Source organism: Mobula birostris, chromosome 1 (assembly GCF_030028105.1).
Source record: "Mobula birostris isolate sMobBir1 chromosome 1, sMobBir1.hap1, whole genome shotgun sequence".
Classification (NCBI taxonomy): domain Eukaryota; kingdom Metazoa; phylum Chordata; class Chondrichthyes; order Myliobatiformes; family Myliobatidae; genus Mobula; species Mobula birostris.
Window position 1 is genome coordinate 222,675,449 of NC_092370.1, and position 20,898 is coordinate 222,696,346.

Below are 20,898 nucleotides of genomic sequence, written 5' to 3' on the forward strand. Positions count from 1 at the left end.
GTGTACCTAAAGTGGCCACTGAGTGTACATAGACTGATTGTAATATAGTGACGCCAAGTGGTGATGGTGGGGTGGGTTAATTAGTGGAATTTGATCAGCCTGTCAGTTTGGGGGAAGTAACTGTTTTTGAGTCTAGTGGTCCTGGCATAGGTACTGTGTAGTGTCTTCCCTGATGGGAATTCACAGTCCATGAGCAGGGTGCATGGGATCCTTCATGATATTGCTTGCCTTTTTCTGGCACCTTTCTATATATATTTGCTTGATGGTGGGTAAGTGCAGAGCAGTTTTAACTACCCATTATAGAGCTCCCCTGTCTGCCACAGTACAGTTTTTGTCCCACAGGGTGATGCAGCACCTCAGGGTGCTGTCCACTGCACACCTGTAGAAATTGTGAGTAGAGATGTGCATAGGCCAGCTCTCTTTAGCCTCCTCAGAAAGTAGAGGTGTTGGTGAGCTTTCCTGACCGAAGAGGTTGTGTTTCTTTGTTGTTGATTTATATCTCTCCCTGCAGATTGGAATGAATGCCAACCACATGAAGATGCCAAAAACTGCCACTGAAGATGAGGCAAGTACAGCTTCTGCATTTTCTGTTCCACCCTTCCATTCATTTCTCTATGCCCCCACCACCGAGAAATTTTTCTCTCCCATTCAGGAAAGCATAGAGCACTGCAGCACAGAAACAAACCCTCCAGCCTATCTAGTCCAACAGTTCAACACGCCCTGCCTTGTCCCATCGACCCATACAACAGGAAATCTGCAGATGCTGGAAATTCAAGCAACACACATCAAAGTTGCTGGTGAACGCAGCAGACCAAGCAGCATCTGTAGGAAGAGGTATAGTCGACGTTTCAGGCCGAGACCCTTCGTCAGGGCTCCTGACGAAGGGTCTCGGCCTGAAACGTCGACTATACCTCTTCCTACAGATGCTGCTTGGCCTGCTGCGTTCACCAGCAACTTTGATGTGTGTCCCATCGACCCATGCCTGGACCATAGTCCTCCATACCCCTCACATCCATGTACTTTCCAAACTTCTCTTAGATGTTCCAATTGAACCCACCTCCACCACTTCCGCTGGAAGTTCGTTCCACCCTCCAAATCAGGAAGATCCTCCTCTTGTTCTAGTCTCACCCAACCTCAATGGAAGAAGCCTGCATGCATTTACCCTATCTATATCTCATAATTTTGTATACCTCTATCAAATCTCCTCCTTCTGCTGCACTCCAGGGAACAAAGCGCTCACCTACTCAACCTTTCCCTGTAGTGAAACAAGGACCACTGCTTTCCCTTGCAGTGCGGGTACTCCAGTCTCTGTTCTGTGAGTGGGAAATTTAATCCGGGAATCTCTGTTTTGCCCTCACCTTCTAGGTTACAGCTAGTAGCAGGAGCTCGGGTCACTTTCACCCATTCTGAATCGGGAGTCCTTGGTTTAAATGAGAGCACCAGATTGAAGATTAGCTATTTTTGTACAAGCTGAGCAGTGCCCTTGTTCCAAACCGCAAGGTTGAATCAGGATCAGAAATATGTTGTGAGTTGTTTTGGTTTGTAACAGCATAAAAAAATTGTAAGTTACAATCATAAATAAGTAATAAGTAAATAAGTGGTGCAAAAAGAAGTTGTGATAAGAAACATATTAAAATAAATAAGTAGTAAATTAAATAGGAAGCAAATAATTGGTGACTGGGGGGAGACATAGGAAGAAAGTCAGAGTTAAGTTCTTTGCACATGGAATGCCCTGTAGGGGTAGTGGTAAAGGCAGATACATTAGGGAGATTTTAAGTAACTCCGAGATAGGCATGTGGATGATAGAAAAACTGAGGGCTCTGGTGTAGGGAAGTGTTAGATTGATCTTTGAATAGTTAAAAAGGTCAGCACAACATGGTGGTTCGAAGGGCCTGTACTGTTCTATAAGCAGTAATGACTAAGTAGTACAAAAAGTAATGTCACATTCATTGTTGTTCAGTACAAAAGCCACTCCAGGTCACATGAATGTTCACTTCCTTGGTTCCTTGGAGGATAATCAGTGAAGCATTCTGTTCGTGCTAACTGGCAGCCAGGCATGTTTCAGCCCTGTGTTTTACTTCAGTTGTTAACATTTGTCCTCCCATTCCACTCATAGAATTATCTTTCCCCTACTCTTGATTGTCTTTGTGATATTGCTTGAGCCATGAAGTTATAGGGCAGGGAAGCAGGCCCAACTTACCCAAGGTGAGTTAAGCCTGTCTGTTAGGGAGCATTGTTGAATTGAAGTTGAGGTAGCAGGTTCAAGAGTGCCATTCTGCGGTCAGTGAACTCGATCTGAGTGTTTGTTCGTTCAGTCAAAGGTCCCTGGTTAATGTGTCCGTGGATCCCCTGGAGTGCAATGTCTTTTATATAGAGATACAGCACAATAACAGGCCAGTCTGGCCTAACGAGCCCATGCCACCCAACTACACCCATATGACCAATTAATCTTTGGCATGTGGGAGGAGACTGGAGCACCTAGAAGAAACTTATGTGGTCACAGGGAGAACATCCAAACTCCTTACAGACAGTGGTGGGGATTGAATCCAGGTCACTGGTAATATAATAGTGTTATGCTAATTGTTCACTACCATGCCAGCCCTCGCTTGGGATCCCTTGCTGTGTTATCTTGCTGACTGACCTATTCTCTATTGTTGCAGGTGCTGAGTAACATCACTCACATTAACGAAGACCCTAGTGTGCATGGACTCATTGTACAGCTCCCGCTGGACTCCATTAATCCAATCGATGTTGAGAAAGTAACAAATGCTGTTGCCCCTGAAAAGGATGTTGATGGGTATGGATGCTTATGCACATGGTGTCAGATCCACTCTACTCCTTGTGTTCCCCAGAAGGGGCCAGTAACTAGCAGTCAAGTATGAGCACTTTACCTATCACCTACCAGCTTGTACTCCTCCCTATCTCCTCACCTTCTTATTCTGGTTTCTTCCACTTTCCTTTCCAACCCTGATGAAGGGTCTTGGCTTAAAACGTCAACCATTTCCTCCTCCCATAGATGGTGCCTGATCTGCTGAGTTCCTCCAGCATTTTGTGTTTTAATCTGCAGATTTTCTCTTTGTGATTAAGCTGGCCAGGAAGCACCTTTGGAGCAAAGGCACAGTTAACATTTCAGATTGGCAACCTTGCATAGGAATTCTTCGTAAGAAGATCAGTTAAGAGTCAACAAAATGCTGGAGGAACTCAACAGGTCAGGCAACATCCATGGAGAGGAATAAACAGTCGGCATTTCAGGCCAAATGCCAAATCACTTCATCAGGAGTTCCTTCAGCATTTTGTGTGTGTTGCTCAAGATTTCCAGCGTTGCAAAATCTCTTGTGTATTTGATTTGCTAGAGGTGTTTTATATAGGCATATGAAAGTGCAGAGAACGGAGGGGTATGGGGACTGTGTAGGCAGAAGGGAATAGGTGTAGTCTTAAAGGATCTTGGCCTGAAATCTCAATAGGTGCTACCTTACCTGCTGAGTTCGTCCAGCACTTCTGTGTGTTCCATAATCTGCACTTCACCAACAAGTCTGTTAGGGTCATCTGTGTGCTTCTGATGTATCCTCCTCTGTATTGGTAAGGCCTGGCTTAGATTGGGGGACCTCTTTGTTGAGCACCTTCGCTCCATCCACAACATGCAGGATTTCCCTGTGGCCAATCATTTTAATTCCAATCCCTACTCCCATTCTGATATGTCGGTCCATGGCCTCCTGTACTGCCACTCTCAGATTGGAGGAGCAACGGGCCTTCTGTCTGGGTAGCTGCCAATCTGATGGTATGAACATTGCTATCTTTAACTTCTGGTAATTTCTCTCCCTCCCCTTTCTTCTTTCATTTCCCACTATGGCTCCCTTCTTAACTCTTCTCACTGCTGATCAACCCCTCTCTTTCCCACACCACGGGCCTCTCCTCCTGCCCTTTCTCCCATAGTTTACTCTCCTCTCCTTTGAGGTACCTCTTCTTCAGCACTTTACCCATTTCACTTATCACCTCCCTTAAGCACATGCCCTCTGGTGTTAAACATTTTACTCCTGGGAAATAGATACCAGCTGTCAAATCTGTCTATGCCTGTCATAATCTTATAAGTCTCTGTCCATGACCTCCTGTTGCGCCATGATGAGGCCACCCTCAGGGCGGAAGAGCAAACTTTATATTCTGACCGGATAGCCTCTAATCTGATGGCATGAATATCAATTTCTCCTTCTGCTAAAAAAAAAAAGTTCCTCCATCTCCCCTCTTCTTCTATTCCCCACTCTGGCCCCTAACCTCTTCTCATCTGCCTATCATCTCGCCCTGGGTCCTCTCCTCCTTTCCTTTCTCCTGGGGTTCACTCTCCTCTCCCATCAGATTCCTTCTTCTCCAGCCGTTTGTCTTTCCCACCCACTTAGCTTCACTTACTACCTTCTAACTATCCTCCTTCCCCTCTCCTCAGTTTTTTATTCTGTCATCTTCCCCTTCCTTTCCAGACCTGAAGCAGGGTCTCAGCCCGAAACGTTGACTATTTATTCATTGCCGTAGATGCTGCCTGACCTGCTGAGTTCCTCCAGCATTTTGTGTGTGTGTGTTGCTCAGGATTTCCAGCATCTGCAGAATTTCATCTGTTTAAACTCTCCCCTCAGCCTCTGCCGCTCTAGAGAAAACAATCTAAGTTTATCCAGCCTCCCATCAGAGCACATATCCTCTAATCCTGGCAGTATTCTGGTAAACCTTTAACGCACCACTCCAGATTATTCAGATTTATGAGGTATTTTTGGATCACAGCAAAGAAACAGGCCTTCTGCATTCTCATCCATGCCAAGCTGAGCCTGTCTCATTTAGTTGCATTTGACCCACACCCCTCTTAACCTTTTCTACCAATGTAATGTCTTTTAGAAGTAGTAATTGTATGTGCGTCCAGCACTTTATCTGGCAGCTCTTTTCACGCATCCACCACCCTCTGTGTGCAAAAAATTCACCTCTTGGATCTCCTTTAAATCTTTCTCTTCTCACCTTAAGCCTATGCCCTCTAGATTTAGACTGAAAAGGCGATGCCTCAAAAAGATGGCATCCATCATGAAGGTCCCTTTTATTATATATTTTTTATTGTAACTTATAGTATTTTTAATGTATTGCAATTCACTGCTAATGCAAAACAACAAATTACATGACATTTCACTTATGGGCATTCCCCAGCACATCCATGGGTGTGTTGGCTGTTAACACAAATGACTCTTTTCATTATATTTCAATGTAAATGTGATAAATAAATCTGAATGTAGTAGTGTTAGTAAACCTGATTCTTGGGTACGTCTATGACCTTATTGACTGCCTGTCTTGAGTTGATGTATTTGTAATTTTTAACACCCATTTTAACAAACTCCCAGATTAACAAGCATCAATGCGGGGAAGCTGGCTCGAGGAGACCTAAATGACTGCTTCATCCCCTGTACTCCCAAAGGCTGCCTGGAGCTGATCAAACAGACTGGTAGGAGCTGAGTCTGATTATAAGATCATGGAGATGTGGAAACATGAATATCTACTTCCATTTACTCCAACATGTAATTACAGTAGATCTCTGAGGCCTCAGTCATTGAGCTTATTGTAGACTGGGATAATTGGACTTCTAAGGATATGAGGACATGGATGATAGAAGTGGGGGGGTGGATGGATATGCTGAAATCTCGGGCATTTCGATATGAACAAGCGGGGGGTGCTGGGTTTCGTGATTATTTAGGTGGACAAGTCACCAAACCTGATGGGATCTATCATAGGTTATTGAGACCATAAGACATCAAAACAGAATTAGTTCATTTGGCCAATCGAGTGTTCCACCTCTCCATCATAGCTGATTTTGTTACCCCTCTCAGCCCCATTTTCCTGCATTCTCCCCGTAACCTTTGACACACCCTTGCTAGTCGAGAGGAGATTGCTGGGGCCTTGACAGAGATCTCTGCATCCTCTTTACAGTTCAAAGTAAATTCATTATCAGTGTACATATGTTGCCTTGAGATTCATTTTCTTGCAGGCATTTACAAGAAAAATAAAGAAAATACAATAGAAACTATGAAAACTATACATAAACTGACAACTAACTAATGTGCAATCTAAACAAACTAAATAAAAAATAATATTGAGAACGTGAGTCTATAGATCGTAGAGTTCATGCTGGCTCTGGAACTTGATGGTTGTAGGGACAAACTGTTCCTGAAATAGTGGTCTGAGATCTCAGGCTTCTGAACTTCCTGCCTGATGGCAGTAATGAGAAGAGAACATGGGCTGGATGGTGGGTTCTTTGATGGATGCTGCTTTTTTTGTGGTAGCTTACCATGTAAATGTACCCAGTCATGGGAAGGGCTTTGCCTGTGATAGACTGGGCTGTATCCACCACCTTCTGTAGCCTTTTCTGTTCTTGGGCATTGGTGGTTCCATACCAGGCTGTGATGCAGCCAGTTTAGGATACTCTCCATCTGTAAGTGGGCTGCTTCGTGTGTTCAGACGATAGAAAAATTCAGAGTCGTGGATCGTGAGAAAGGTGGTCAAAGAATTCAGCAGGAAATCAGTTGGAAATATGGGTGCAGAAAGGCTATATCGAAGGCGAACGACTTTTTACAGAATAACCAGCTTCTGAACTCCTTTGAGTATATTATTTGCTTTTTAAACATGGCCCTGTAGCTTAAGTTTAAAGTTATCTGCTTTTAGACACAAGGATAATCTCAGATTCTGGATTTAACCTTGTGTTCCTTGGTCCCTTCCACTTTCCAGGAGGGGTGCCAAGTGAGCTTGTTAGCCTCCATAGTGCTGCCCTTTGCAGAGGCTATCAGTTAAATATTTAAGGGGAACCTGAGTGCCTTTGCTCAGAGGGTGGTGAATTTGTGGAATGAGCTGGCAGCGGAAGTGGTGGGTGCATCTGCAACATTTACGAGAAGTTTGGATTAGTGTATGGATCAGAGGGCTATGGTCGAGGTGCAAGTCAATGGAATTAGATACAATAACAGTTGACACGGACTAGATGGGCCAAAGAGCCTATTTTTGTTCTGTAGTGATCTATGACTGCTGCACACCTACTCATACAGACTGCCTTCCGGCAGCAGCACTGCTTGGTTGAAGAGCCTATGAGGAATGGACAGATGAATTAATTATCTACCATATTCCACTATAAATATTCCAAATGTTCACTGCCCACTGGCAGATGAAATTCTTAAGTTAGGCAGACCCTCATTTTGTAGTTATGTCTGTGCCTCACTCACCAGTGAAAATATCTCTATCTACCCTGTGAAGCCTTCTATGCTTTGGTTCTGAAACACAGGTCAATTAACACAGCTGACATTGTTCCGGCCCTGAGTGCATTCTGCCTTAACCTGTTGTTATAGGTGTGAAGATACCCGGCTCCCAGGCAGTTGTTATTGGGAGGAGCAAGATTGTTGGCGCTCCCATGCGTGACCTGCTGGTGTCGAGCAATGCCACAGTGACCACCTGCCATTCTAAGACAGCAGACCTCCAGGGTGAGGTAAGAGGACACTGGCAACCTTTTCTTAAAAAAAAAAGTAGGTAAAAACACACCCAATCCAGAATCGGAATCAAGTTTATTATCACTGAATTTTGGGGAAGTTGTTGAAAATGTGTTGGTTTGTGGCCATAGTACAGTGCAGGCATAACAAATTACTTCAAGTTGCCGTAGATAGTAAGGAGGGATGAACAGAAAAGCAGCTGGCAGAAAGACAGATGGAAAGACAGCAAGCGAACTCTGAGCCATATGTCCTAAACCCAACCAACTCCAGCCATTTCATCAGTGATGTGATCTTCCGGAGACTGCAGTTGTTGGAACCTGGAGCTAAACCACAATATGTCACAATATATATTGTACTATGCAAAAGTCTTTGGTGCGTGCACGCACCCCCCCCCCCCCCCCCCAGGCGGCTCAGACTTTTGCATAGTACTGTATTTGTCAACGTGGAGCGGAGAGCGAGTTTGTTAATCTGGCCAAAGGAAAGGACGTTGGGAAAGGCGGGTTTGGGATGCCATGGAAGGGGTGTGGGACAGGAGGCAGAGAAGGAGTACTAGGGACAGGGGTGTGGCACAAATGCAGACATACCCAGACTTGAGACACCAGGCAAAGTCATTTGATTCCAAACAATGGGTTTATTGATCATTACAGTATGTTTCTCTGGCGCTTCCCACTCTCTTCCTCTCTCCCTGCCCCCTTCCCATTCTCAGTTCACAACAGAGACAACATCAGAATTGGGTTTATCATCATTCACATTAGGTCTGGACCCAGGGTTGAGATTTTTGATTGGAGAAAGGCTAACTTTGAGGAGATGCGAAAGGATTTGGAAGGAGTGGATTGGGACAATTTGTTTTATGGGAATGGTGTAATAGAGAAATAAAGGTGAAATTTTGAGGGTACAGAATCTTTATGTTCCTGTTAGGTGAAAGGAAAGGTTAAAAGTTTGAGAGAGCTATGGTTTTCAAGGGATATTGGAAACTTGGTTCGGAAAAAGAGAGATATCTACAATAAATATAGACAGCATGGAGTAAATGAGGTGCTCGAGGAATATAAAGAATGTAAAAAGAATCTTAAGAAAGAAATTAGGAAAGCTAAAAGAAGATACGGGGTTACTTTGGAAAGTAAAGTGAAAATAAATCCAAGGGGTTTCTACAGTTATATTAATAGCAAAAGGATAGTGAGGGATAAAATTGGTCCCTTAGAGAATCAGAGTGGACGGCTATGTGTGGAACCAAAAGAGATGGGGGAGATTTTGAACAATTTCTTTTCTTCGGTATTCACTAAGGAGAAGGATATTGAATTGTGTAAGGTAAGGGAAACAAGTAGGGTAGTTATGGAAACTATGATGATTAAAGAAGAGGAAGTACTGGTGCTTTTAAGGAATATAAAATTGGATAAGTCTCTGGGTCCTGACAGGCTATTCCCTAGGACTTTGAGGGACGTTAGTGTGGAAATAGCAGGGGCTCTGACAGAAATATTTCAAATGTCATTAGAAACGGGGATGGTGCCAGAGACTGGAGTATTGCTCATGTTGTTCCATTGTTTAAAAAGGGTTCTAAGGGTAAACCTAGCAATTATCGACCTGTAAGTTTGACATCAGTAGTGGCTCAACTAATGGAAAGTATTCTTAGAGATGGTATATATAATTATCTGGATAGACAGGGTTTGATTAGGAACAGTCAACATGTATTTGTGCATGGAAGGTCACGTTTGACAAATCCTATTGAATTTTTTGATGAGAGGTTACTAGGAAAGTTGACGAGGGTAAAGCAGTGGATGTTGTCTATATGGACTTCAGTATGGCCTTTGACAAGGTTCCACACGAAAGGTTAGTTAGGAAGGTTCAATGGTTAGGTATTAATATTGAAGTAGTAAAATGGATTCAGCAGTGGCTGGATAGGAGATGCCAGAGAGTAGTGGTGGATAACTGTGTGTCAGATTGGAGAACGGTGTGTAGCGGTGTGCCTCAGGTATCTGTACTGGGTCCAATGTTGTTTGTCATATACATTAATGATCTGGATGATGGGGTGGTAAATTGGATTAGTAAGTCTGCAGATGATACTAAGATAGGTGGCGTTGTGGATAATGAAGCAGGTTTTCAGAGCTTGCAGAGAGGTTTAGGCCAGTTAGAAGAGTGGGCTGAAAGATGGCAGATGGAGTTTAATGCTGATAAATGTGAGGTGCTACATTTTGGTAGGGCATTGAAGAATGCAGTAGAACAGAGTGATCTAGGAATAAAGCTGCATAGTTCCCTGAAGGTGGAATCTCATGTGGATAGGGTGGTGAAGAAAGCTTTTGGTATGCTGGCCTTTATAAATCAGGGCATTGAGTATAGGAGTTGGGATGTAATGTTGAAATTGCACAAGGCATTGGTAAGGCCAAATTTGGAATATTGTGTACCGAACTGGTCACCAAATTATAGGAAAGATGTCAACAAAATAGAGAGAGTACAGAGAAGATTTACTAGAATGTTACCTGGGTTTCAGCACCTGAGTTACAGAGAAAGGTTGAACAAGTTAGGTCTTTATTCTTTGGAGTGTAGAAAGTTGAGGGGGGACTTGATAGAGGTATTTAAAATTATGAGGGGGATGGATAGAGTTGATGTGGATAGGCTTTTTCCATTGAGAGTAGGGGAGATTCAAACAGGATATGAGTTGAGAGTTAGGGTCCAAAAGTTTAGGGGTAACACGAGGGGGACCTTCTTCACTCAGAGAGTGGTGGCTGTGTGGAACGAGCTTCCAGTAGAAGTGGTAGAGGCAGGTTTGGTATTGTCATTTAAAGAAAAATTGGATAGGTATATGGACAGGAAAGGAATGGAGAGTTTTGGGCTGAGTGCAGGTCGGTGGGACGAGGTGAGAGTAAGCATTCAGCACGGACTGGAAGGGCCGAGATGGCCTGTTTCCGTGCTGTAATTGTTATATGGTTATATGTTATGATTTTTTTGCGGCAGCAGCAGTACAGTTCAATACATAAAATTTCTATAGTACTGTACAGAAGTCTTAGGTGCCCTAGCTATATATATCTGCCTAAGACTTTTGCACAGTTCTGTAAGTAAATTGGTAGCCAAAAAGAGAGAAAGATAGACATGCAGACAGAGAAAAAGACAGACAAGAAATTGATTCGCATCTGTGGAGGACAAGAGATGGTGGGTGTTTCAGGATGGTACCCTGCATCAGGAATGGGACAGTAAAGGGAAGATAGTCAGTAGAAAGGGGAGAGGGGCACGGATCTGGTGGGTGATAGGTAGAACTAGATGAGGTGGCAGATCATGGTCAGATAGAGCCAGGAGAGAGAGGGGAGTAGTTTAGAGAAAGGGGTTGGTGGGTGATGAATGGGAAAATAGGCAGATGAGAGGAGGGAGGGGTATGGTAGTGAATAATATTCCCTGTTGACATTGGGGAGACATTGGTATTGCCTGTGTCTGAAAGATGTGTGAGATGAGAATTTCTCCTCATCCAGTCACCAGATGGCAGCAGTGTACAAGATTCTTTGAATCACCGTAGATCTTCCTTAAGGATCTTTAGAACAGTGGATTCCAGATAGCTGGGGCAACACTCGTTTGGGAAAACTCGTAAAGAACAAACGCTAATTTAAAAAATTGCTGGAATTCCCTTCATTTATTTGGGACACTGCTGCTTAATCCAGGCAGGAGACTTGCTGAACAGGTTCTAACTAGTATCAATCACACGCACTTGAGTAGCCTTTAGATGTTTCACTGTGCTTAGAGTGAGCAGAGTGAACAGGTTTTGAATGACATCAGTTGCATGTGTTTGTGTTCAAAAAGCAGTGATTTTTGTCACTGATAATTCACGGGAAATAAACAGTAAGACAATTCCAAACTGTTGAGCTCACTGTGGTTTCAAGCATTCAGGCTTGGAGATGCCAGAAACAGCTAGGAGTGAAAATTAAATGATTTCATTACTTTAGCAAAGTTCAAAGTAAATTTATTATCACAGTACATATGTCACTATATACAACCCTGAGATTCATTTTCTTGCGGGCACACAAGTAAATACAAGGAACACAATAGAATTGAAAAAAGACCACATCCAACATGACAGACAAATCGACAATGTGTAAAAGACAACAAACTCCGCAAACACAGAAGAGAAAATAATCTAAATAAATAAGCAATAAATATCAAAAATGTAAGATGAAGAGTCCTTAAAAATGAGGACAGTCACTTACTAAGAATGCTAACAAGTTCGGAAATAAAAATTTGAAGGTATCGACAACCACCTTGAATGTTACAATGAAAATGAAGATTTGGAAGATGCAATCATTGACAGCATTGTATGAAGGCAGTCCATTATCTTCACTCCGTGTCTGCTTTGATTTTGTTCATGAGTGCACTGGATGAATTCCTCCGACAATAACTATTAAGAATTAATACAGTTTTATGGCACTGTACAGTTGGTAGTGTTCTAATTTGTTCTGTATTTCATTTAGATACAGAATTCATTACTCGGTTTATCTTTTAATACCATTTTAACTATCTCCATGAAACTTCGGCTCAAGTCTCTGGCCTCACTCCTCTCACTGTGAGAACTTGCCTCCCCTCCCCCTGATAGATTGAGCTGTGTTCAAAACTCTGCAATTTCTCTCAGTCTTTGCAGAGCAGTTGCTACTGGTTAGCTTGACCAAGTGTTCTCCCATCCATTGCATCCTACTTTCTCAGGTCTTTACTAATCCACATGACAGCATGTTCCAGATTCACCATTCTTTGTGTGAAGAGGTTTCTCCGGACTTTCTTACATCGGGCTTCTAGATTTGTGATTCAATCAGATAAAAATGCTCTTAAGTTCAAAATTTTCTGTCTCTCTACCACTTTGCTGACTTAAGATCTACTTCTTTGGCCAGCTTCTGTGGCTCAATATTGGCATTGTCCTGGCTCGGATGGGTTTCCATTCCTGTGAACTATTTGTAAGTCTAAAATGAGCAAAAATAGTGTGGGAGAGGATCACAGAAACATCTGTGAAGGGAGAGCAAGGGGGCACGAGTTAGCTGGCCTCACTGACTCAGTGAAATAATGAGTCTACTCTGCTATGCTTGAGGCAGCCATTGATCATTGCATCTCAGAGGAGGCAGGGTGGGAGACAAGGCACGTGGAAATGTTCTGTTCCCACCTTGCAGAAGATGTCTGCAGCCCCCACAGCACTATCTAGCTGGTCTCCCAAACGTGCTTCCACGTGAGAATGATTGCCATAAATTACATGAGAAGGACCTCCATTATTATTTAATTTTAGTTCTTTGTAGTACATTCTTCCACATTAAAGGAAAAGTACTACCTGGTAACAGGCTTATATTTTTCCCAGAAGAAAGAGCACCACTCATTGGTGTTACCTTGCACATATATAATTCCCTCTGTTGCCATATCTTTAGGTTGGCCGAGCAGACATCCTGGTAGTTGGAGCTGGCAAAGCAGAAATGGTGAAAGGCAGCTGGATCAAACCTGGAGCCGTGGTCATCGACTGTGGAATAAACCATGTTCCTGGTAAGTAGAAACTGTAAGTAGAGAATCAAAGCAAGAAGGAGGAAGAGACATGGACAAACAGTCCCACAAGTCTGCCTCTGCATTCAGTGTGTTAACGCCTGATCCTCTAATTTTCATTGAGAAGTCCAGAAACTACTTAAAGCCAATTCTTTTGTCGCCTGTTTTCACCTTGGGTGATTCAAGGTCAAATTTTAGAAGCCCTAAGACATTGTAGTGGAATTAGACCATTTGACCCATCCAGTCTTCAATGCCATTCGATCATGGCTGACTTATTATCCCTCTCAACCTCATTCTCCTGACTTCTCCTTCAACCTTTGATGCCCTCACTAATCAAATATTATCAACTTCTGCTTTATAAATAGACCCAACAACTAGGCCTCTAAAGCCACCTGTGGCAATAAATTCCACAGATTCATCACTCTCTGGCTAAAGGAATTCCCCCTCATTCAAGCTTCAAGGTACATTTGTTATTAAAGTATGTATGCATTATACAACTCTGAGATTCGTCTTCTCCAAACAGCCATGAGACAAAGAAAACCATGGAAGCATTTCAAAGAAAAACATCAACCACCCCTCACACATGCAAAAAAAAATTGGGCAGACGGCCCCAAACCAACCCCCATTCAAAAAAAAACCAAATCATGCAAATTGCAACAAGAAAGAATGGACAAAACATAGAATATAAAACACAAAACTGAAAGAGTCCACTTAAGCTACAGTCCCAATCCATAAATCGTAGACCCAGAACTTCTGTAGCATCCTCTGACAACATTATGGGGCAGAATGAGAGACCACCTGAATGCAGGGGCCTCACCTATGCATTCAAAGGAGGGAGCAGCAAGACCGTCACATGTAGATAGCCTAGTTCAGCAGCAACAAGCGAGAGACCATCACACACAGACGCACTCGTGGCAGCAGTGAGCGAGAGGCTGGTATATGGCACCGAATACTCACTTGCCTTCCACATTTGCCTAAGTGTCTGAATCTTCCTCAGTGCTTTAATCAGTGAGAAACGGAGTCGATCATGAGCTCTTGCCCCACCTCGAAGCTTCCAGGCCTTGTGGCCACTCGGTCCCTGAAACCTTCACAGGGACTGCAAAGCGCCAGATCACTCAATCGATCTCTAACCTGTAGATCACAGGCTCCAACAGTACCTGAAACACAATTAAAATAAAGAGAAGGTATAGAAGATGTGAAAGAAGCTGTTTTGTGGACTACCTGGGAGATGTCACCGGAGGTAGCGCTGTCGGCTGGTGCCTTCTTGACTGGAACTCTGTTTAAAAGGGGGCTGTCATCCTAGACTTGCTCACTATTGGAAATAGCCGCTCCATGTCCACCCGATCTAATGCTGAAGAGATACAACGCAGAGACAGGTCCTTCAGCCCACTGAGGCCCTGCCCACCATCAACCACACATGTATACTAATTCATTTTGCGCTCCTCACATTCCCATTATTTCCCATCAGATTCCACCCCTCATCCATACGCTATGGGGAAATAAATCATTACCAGTTAACATGCCAGCCCACGTGGTCACAGGAGCAATGTGCAGACTCCACATAGACAGCACCCAAAACCAGGATGGAACCTGGCTCCCAGGAGCTTTAGGGCAGCAGCTGTACCAGCTGCATCATTTTGCCACTGTAAAGGATGCCAAGGCTTCTCAGGACCCTGGGAGGGCAAAGGTGGGTGGGTGGGGATAGTGTTAACACACTGTCTGGTGGGTGCATGAGAAACTGTGGGATGAATGTGTGAAGATCAGATGAACCAACAGGCATTGTCTTCTAGCCAGCAATGATATGGGGCTTAGGGCAGATGTTTCGCATGCATAGGTGAGGCTGGCTGTATAGGAGATGTGTGGGAAGGTGCATGGGACTTCAAGAGTTTGGGTTAAATATCAAACATACATATTTAAAAGAATCCCACCATCTGGGTCATGCCATCTTCTCGCAGCTCCTATCAGGTAGGTATAGAAGCCTGAAGTCCCACATCCCCAGGTGCAAGAACAACTACTTCCCTTCAAATATTTGGTTCTTGAATCAACCTAATCACTACAGTTTAGCAACACTAATCACGTTGATTACTTAGCACTAAAATTTTTTTCTGATTTTTTTTGTAAAAACTGTACATAACTTGTTTAATTTATATTTTTCTTGTAAATGCTGCTTAGCTGATGCGACTGTGATTCTGCTGCAAGTAAGTTCCTCTTTGCACTTGTGCATATGTCAAGAAACTCAACTTCAACTTTAAATGTCTGAAAAATTTTTGCTTAAGGACTGTAACTTTTACTGAGGATTTCAATTGAACTTCATGCCCAAAAGATGGCCAACTTGTAGCTGAATTTGAGCAACACACCAAATGCTGGAGGAGCTCAGTGCGCCAGGTAGCATCTATGGAGAGGAATGAACAGTTGAATTTAGGATTGGATTGCAGGAGATGCCTATGGACTTGATGCCTTTTGGAAACCTGATGGGATTCCATTGTTAATCTACATCAGAAAATTACTGAACACCTTGGTAAAATTCCAGCCAGTAAATCATTCCCTGTATGATTTAATCTGCTTCCTACTTCTCCCCAAACCCTTTGATTAGATTTCAGCCTATAACTGTGTTCAGTTCTGGTCGTCTCATTGCAGGAAGAATGTGGAAGCTTTAAAGAAGGTCCAGAGAGAATTTACCAGAATGGTGTTTGGACGAGAGATCTTATGAGGATACATTGAGCTAGGGTTTTTCTTTTTGGATAAGAGTTTATTTAATAGAGGTGTACAAGATGATAAGAGACATGGATTGGGTGGACAATCAGAAACATTTTCTAAGGGTGAAAATGGCTAATACACGGACATAAGTTTATGGTGATCGGAGGAAAAGTATGGAGAGGTGTCAGAAGTAAGTTTTTGCACGGAGAATGGTGGGTGTATGGAATGCATTGCCAGGGTTAGTGTTGGAGGCAAATACATTAGGGGCATTTAATAAATCTTTAGATAGGCATATAGATGATACAAAAAAAATGGAAGGTTACACAGGAGGAAAGAATTGGATTGATCTGAGAATAGATTAAAAGGTTGACATTATGGGCTAAAGGGCCTGTACTGAGCTTTAATTTCCTGATCTAACGCATCCTGAGTTCTTGATGTTCAATGTATGAATGCCTTGAAATATTGTCTCTCCAACACATATGTCATTTTCTATGCTGCTGTTTCTCAGACAGCACAAAGCCAAGTGGAAAGCGAGTGGTTGGTGACGTGGACTACAGTGAGGCCAAGAAGGTGGCTTCATTCATTACCCCAGTGCCTGGTGGTGTGGGGCCAATGACTGTCTGTATGCTTATGGCGGTGAGTGGTTCTACTGTCATTCTGGTTTTAGAACATAGAACATTACAGTACAGGCCTTTTGCCCTACAATGCTAAACTGACATATTATTCTACTACAAGATCAGTCTAATCCTTCCCTCACATATACAGTGCCTATAAAAAGTGTTCCCCCCCCCCCACCCCGGATGTTTTCATGTTTTATTATTGTTTGTAACATTGAATCACACTGGATTTAGTTTGGCTTTTTTCACAGTGATGAACAGAAAAAGTCTCCTTTGTGTCAAAGTAAAAACGGATCTCTACAAAATGATCTAAATCACTTGGATTTTCAGAAGGCCTTTGACGAGGCTGCTAAACAACATAAATGCTCATGTTATTACAGGAAAGGTGCTAGCCCGGATAGAACGTTGGCTGATTGGTGGGAAGCAAAGAGTGAGAATAAAGGGATCCTTATTAGACTGGCTGCCGGTCACAAGTGGTGTTCTGCACGGCACTTTGGTAGAAGGAATGAAAGCATAAACTATTTTCTAGATGGGGAGAAAATTCAAAAATTTGAGTACAAGAGGATTTGGGAGTCCTGTTGCAGGATTCCCTAAAGGTTAATTTGAAGGTTGTATTGGTGGTGAGACAAGTGAATGCAATGTTAGCATTTATTTTCAAGAGGACTAGAATATAAAAGCAAGGATGTAATGCTGAGGCACTGATAAAGGCCTTACTTGAATATTGTGAGCAGTTTTGGGGCCCCTTATTTAAGAGAGGATGTGCTGACATTGTAGAGAGTTCAGAGGAAGTCAACGAGAATGAAAGGGTTATCATATAAGCACGATTCAAGGCTCTGTGCCTGTACTTGCTGGAATTCAGAAGGATGGGGGGGGAGCATCTCATTGAAACCAATTGAATGTTGAAAGGACTAGATAGAGTGGATGTGAAGAAGATGTTATCTTTGGTGGGGGAATTCTAGGACCAGAGGGCACAGCCTCAAAGTAGAGGGATGTCAATTTAGAACAGATATGAGGTGGAATTTCTTCAGCCACAGGGTGGTGAATCTATGGAGTTTGTTGCCACAGCCAATTGTAGAGGCCAGGTCACTGGGTACATTTAAGGCAGAGGCTGATAGGTTCTTGATTGGTCAGGGTATGAAAGGTTATAGGGAGAAGACAGGAGGTTGGGGCTGAGAGAGAAGTGGATCAGCCATGATGAAATGGCAGAGCAGACTCGATGGGCCAAATGGCCTAATCCTGTGCCTATGTCTCATCATCTTGTGGTTATATGTACATCGAAACATGGAGTAAAATGCTTCACTTGCGTCAGATCAGCAAGGATCCTGCTGGACAGCATCAATTGGCGCCATGTCTCCAGTGCCAATATAGCATGCCGACAACTCACTAACCCTAACCCCCACACATCTTCGGTATGTGGGACAATACCAGAGCATTCAAAGGAAATCCATGCGGTCATGGGGAGAACATGGAAACTCCTTACAGGCAGTGATGAGAATTGTACCCTGATCTTCCAGCTGGTGCTATTGTGCCACCGCCTACACCTGAAGGTTGAGGTTGAGTCTCCTTCCTCTGTCCTTTTAGGCAGCTCATTCTAGATCACAGATTGTAGCACTTTTTTAAAAAAAAAAATTCTCTTTCTCTGCACTTCTACTAGATTTATTGTCATCTTGTTGCTGGAGTTCAAAACTGGCTGCCACTGTGCTCTCTGCCCAGGCAAAATTCACAGGAAAACAATCATCTAAAGGCAAATCACTCAAAAACTTTCATTAGAGATTTGGGTGGGATGGAAGTACGCTTGTGGCTGGTGGGCTGAATCAGACTTGGTCTGCTCATTTGGGTTTGAGCAATGAATGGACTCCAGTGTGACTCCAGAGTCACAGAACATTTGAGTGAAAATGTACACCTGGATTATATAATTGACATTACTGGTAAACACATCATACAAAACGATCCCTCAAAGTTGCCACACAAGTTCGTAGTCTGGTAAGAAGGCATATGGTATGTTGACCTTCACTGGTCGAGGGATTGAGTTCAAGGGCCATGAGGTTAGAACACACTTGGAATATTGTCTTCAGTTCTGGTCACCTATATGAAGAATGTGGAAGGTTTAGAGGAGATTTACCAGGATGCTGCCTGGATTAAAGTGCCTGTCTTATGAAGAAAGATTGAGAGATCTATGGCTTTTCTCTTTGGAATAAAGGGAGGATGGGAGGTGATTTGATAGAGGTATACAAGATGATGAGGCATAGATTGAGTGGATAGCCAGAGGCATTTTCCCAGAGCAGATGGCTACCATGAGACAGCATGATCTTAAGGTGATTGGAGGAAAATATAGGGGGATAGCAGAGGTAATTTTTTTTTACACAGTGGCGAGTTGCTGGAATGCAATGCCAGGGGTGGTGGTAGAGGCAAATACATCAGGGGCATTTAAGAAACTCTTAGATAGGCAGATGTTTCAGTGAAAAATGGAGAGCCATGTAGGAAGAAAGAGTTAGATTGATTTTAGAGTAAGTTAAAGGATTGGCACAACATTGTGAGCAGAACGTTCTATATTGTGCTATAGCGTTCTGTGAAATGTCACCTTGTGCAACTGTAACATGACATCCCAATTCCTGTACTCGGTATCCCGACCGATGACAACAAGCATGTCAAATGTCTTCCTCACCACCCTCTCTACCTATGTCACCACTTTCAAAGAGCTATGTACCTGTATCATAAGGTCTCTCTGTTCTGCAACACTGTTGTTAGGGTAGGGACCAGAGGAGCTGAGAGCACAGTGCAGAACCACTTTGTGTTGCACAGAAGCAATGCCTTCAGTCTTTCACTTTCTCCGACAGAACACCATTGAGAGTGCCAAACGTTTCCTGGAGAAATGCAAGCCTGGCAAGTGGGCCATTCAGTACACGAAGCTTCGTCGTGTGGAGCCTGTGCCCAGGTACGTGTGCAAACTGTCCACAGCCTGAGCGACACTCACATTAGAGAAGTGGACACTAAAAATCTAGTCCACCGTGTTTTTAAGTCTCACTCATCCTGTTACACTGCGCTGATTTCCTGCTCAGAGGTATTGAAATTACTTTATTATTTTTACATGTTCTAAGAAGCAGTGAAAAGCTACTCACGCAAAATGTTGGAGGAACCCAGCTGATCAGGCAGCATCTGTGGAGGAGAATACACAGTTGATGTTTCAGGCTGAGACTGTTCATCAGGATTGGAGAGGAAGAGGAAAAAAGTGAAAAGCTTTTATTTAAAAATTAAAAAGATCTGAATATTAATTTTATTTGTCACATTTGTATGCCATCCAGCACAGCCAGACAATGTGGATACTTTTCAAAGTGCAGTCACTCTTCTAACTTGGGAAAGGAACCTGACAATATCCACACAGCAAGATCCCACGTGATAACTGCCAAACTATTTATTACTAGTGTTCAGCACCAAATACTGGGCAGGACTTTGGGGAGATCTCTTTCCCTGCTTCCAACTGGTCCGATGGAATTTTTCACATCCATCTGAGAGCAATGAGCTCCAGTTTAATGTCTCAGATCAGAATCGGGTTTCTTATCAGCAACATACATGGTACCTATTGAAGAAGCCACTGAGTGTACTTCTGAGGTCTTCTGCTGTAGCCATCCAATTCAAGATTTGAAGTGTGTGTTCAGAGATGCTCATTTGCAAACCACTGTTGTAATGCATGCTTATGAGTTACTGTTGCCTTCTTGTCAGCTTGAACCAGTCTGACCATTCTCCTCTGACAGGGTGTTTTTGGCCACAGAACTGCCGCTCGGTAGATTTTTTTTTCATGCCATTCTCTGTAAGTTCTAGTGACTGTTGTGCATGAAAATCTCGGGAGATCAGTTACTGAGATACTCAAACCATCCCATCTGCCACCAACAATCATTCCATGGTCAAAGTCATTTGGATCACCTTTCTTCCCCATTCTGATGTTTAGTCAACAATAACTGAACCTCTTGACCATGACTGCATGCTGTTATGCACTGAATTGCTGCCACGTGATTGACTGATTAGATATTTGCATTAATGAACATGTGTATCTAATAAAGTGGCCTCTGAGTGTATGTAGTAAAATTTGTTGTTTTGTGGCAACAGTAGAGTGCAATACATTAAATACATTATAAGTTACATAAGAAATAAATAAAAACAAATTAAACTAGTGCAAGGCAGCAAAATAGTAAGGCAGTATTCATGGACCATTCAGAAATCTACTGGTGGAGGGGAAGAAACTGTTCCTAGGACTTTGAGTGCATACCTTCAGGCTCCTGTAACTCCTCTTTGATAGTAATGAGCATGTCCTGGGTGGTGGCTGCTTCATGATGGAATCTGCCTTCTTGAGGCAAAGGTAGCTCTCCGACAATGCTGCACTGGATTATATGTTTGCATTTTTGGAGAGTGACACAGCACTCTCTCAGACTCACTCAAGGCAGGTCTACATATCAGATCTTTGATATCAGTCTCCTTGACCGCTTGTATGCACAGAATCACAGGTCACATGTATCCAAGCCTTCTGGAGAGGTGCCAGAAACAAACTGCTGGAGAAATTCAGCAGATCTTAGATTACATAGTGGCTGGTGTAATGCTTTACAGTGCCGGTG

General features: G+C 43.1%; 1 protein-coding gene across 3 annotated transcripts in view; it reads left to right on the plus strand.

The window, feature by feature from the left end:
- mthfd1b (methylenetetrahydrofolate dehydrogenase (NADP+ dependent) 1b) overlaps positions 1-20,898 on the plus strand; it is a 90,564-nt gene that overhangs the window by 16,577 nt on the left and 53,089 nt on the right. For 2 of the 3 annotated variants that reach the window (XM_072272249.1, XM_072272241.1), the window contains exons 4-10: positions 512-565; positions 2,661-2,797; positions 5,367-5,467; positions 7,353-7,489; positions 12,869-12,980; positions 16,183-16,310; positions 19,129-19,226. In XM_072272249.1, coding sequence (XP_072128350.1) covers positions 512-565; positions 2,661-2,797; positions 5,367-5,467; positions 7,353-7,489; positions 12,869-12,980; positions 16,183-16,310; positions 19,129-19,226 — 767 coding nt within the window. Of the gene's footprint in view, positions 1-511; positions 566-2,660; positions 2,798-5,366; positions 5,468-7,352; positions 7,490-12,868; positions 12,981-16,182; positions 16,311-19,128; positions 19,227-20,898 lie in introns of those variants that run through there. The other variant, XM_072272256.1, reaches the window with a different exon arrangement.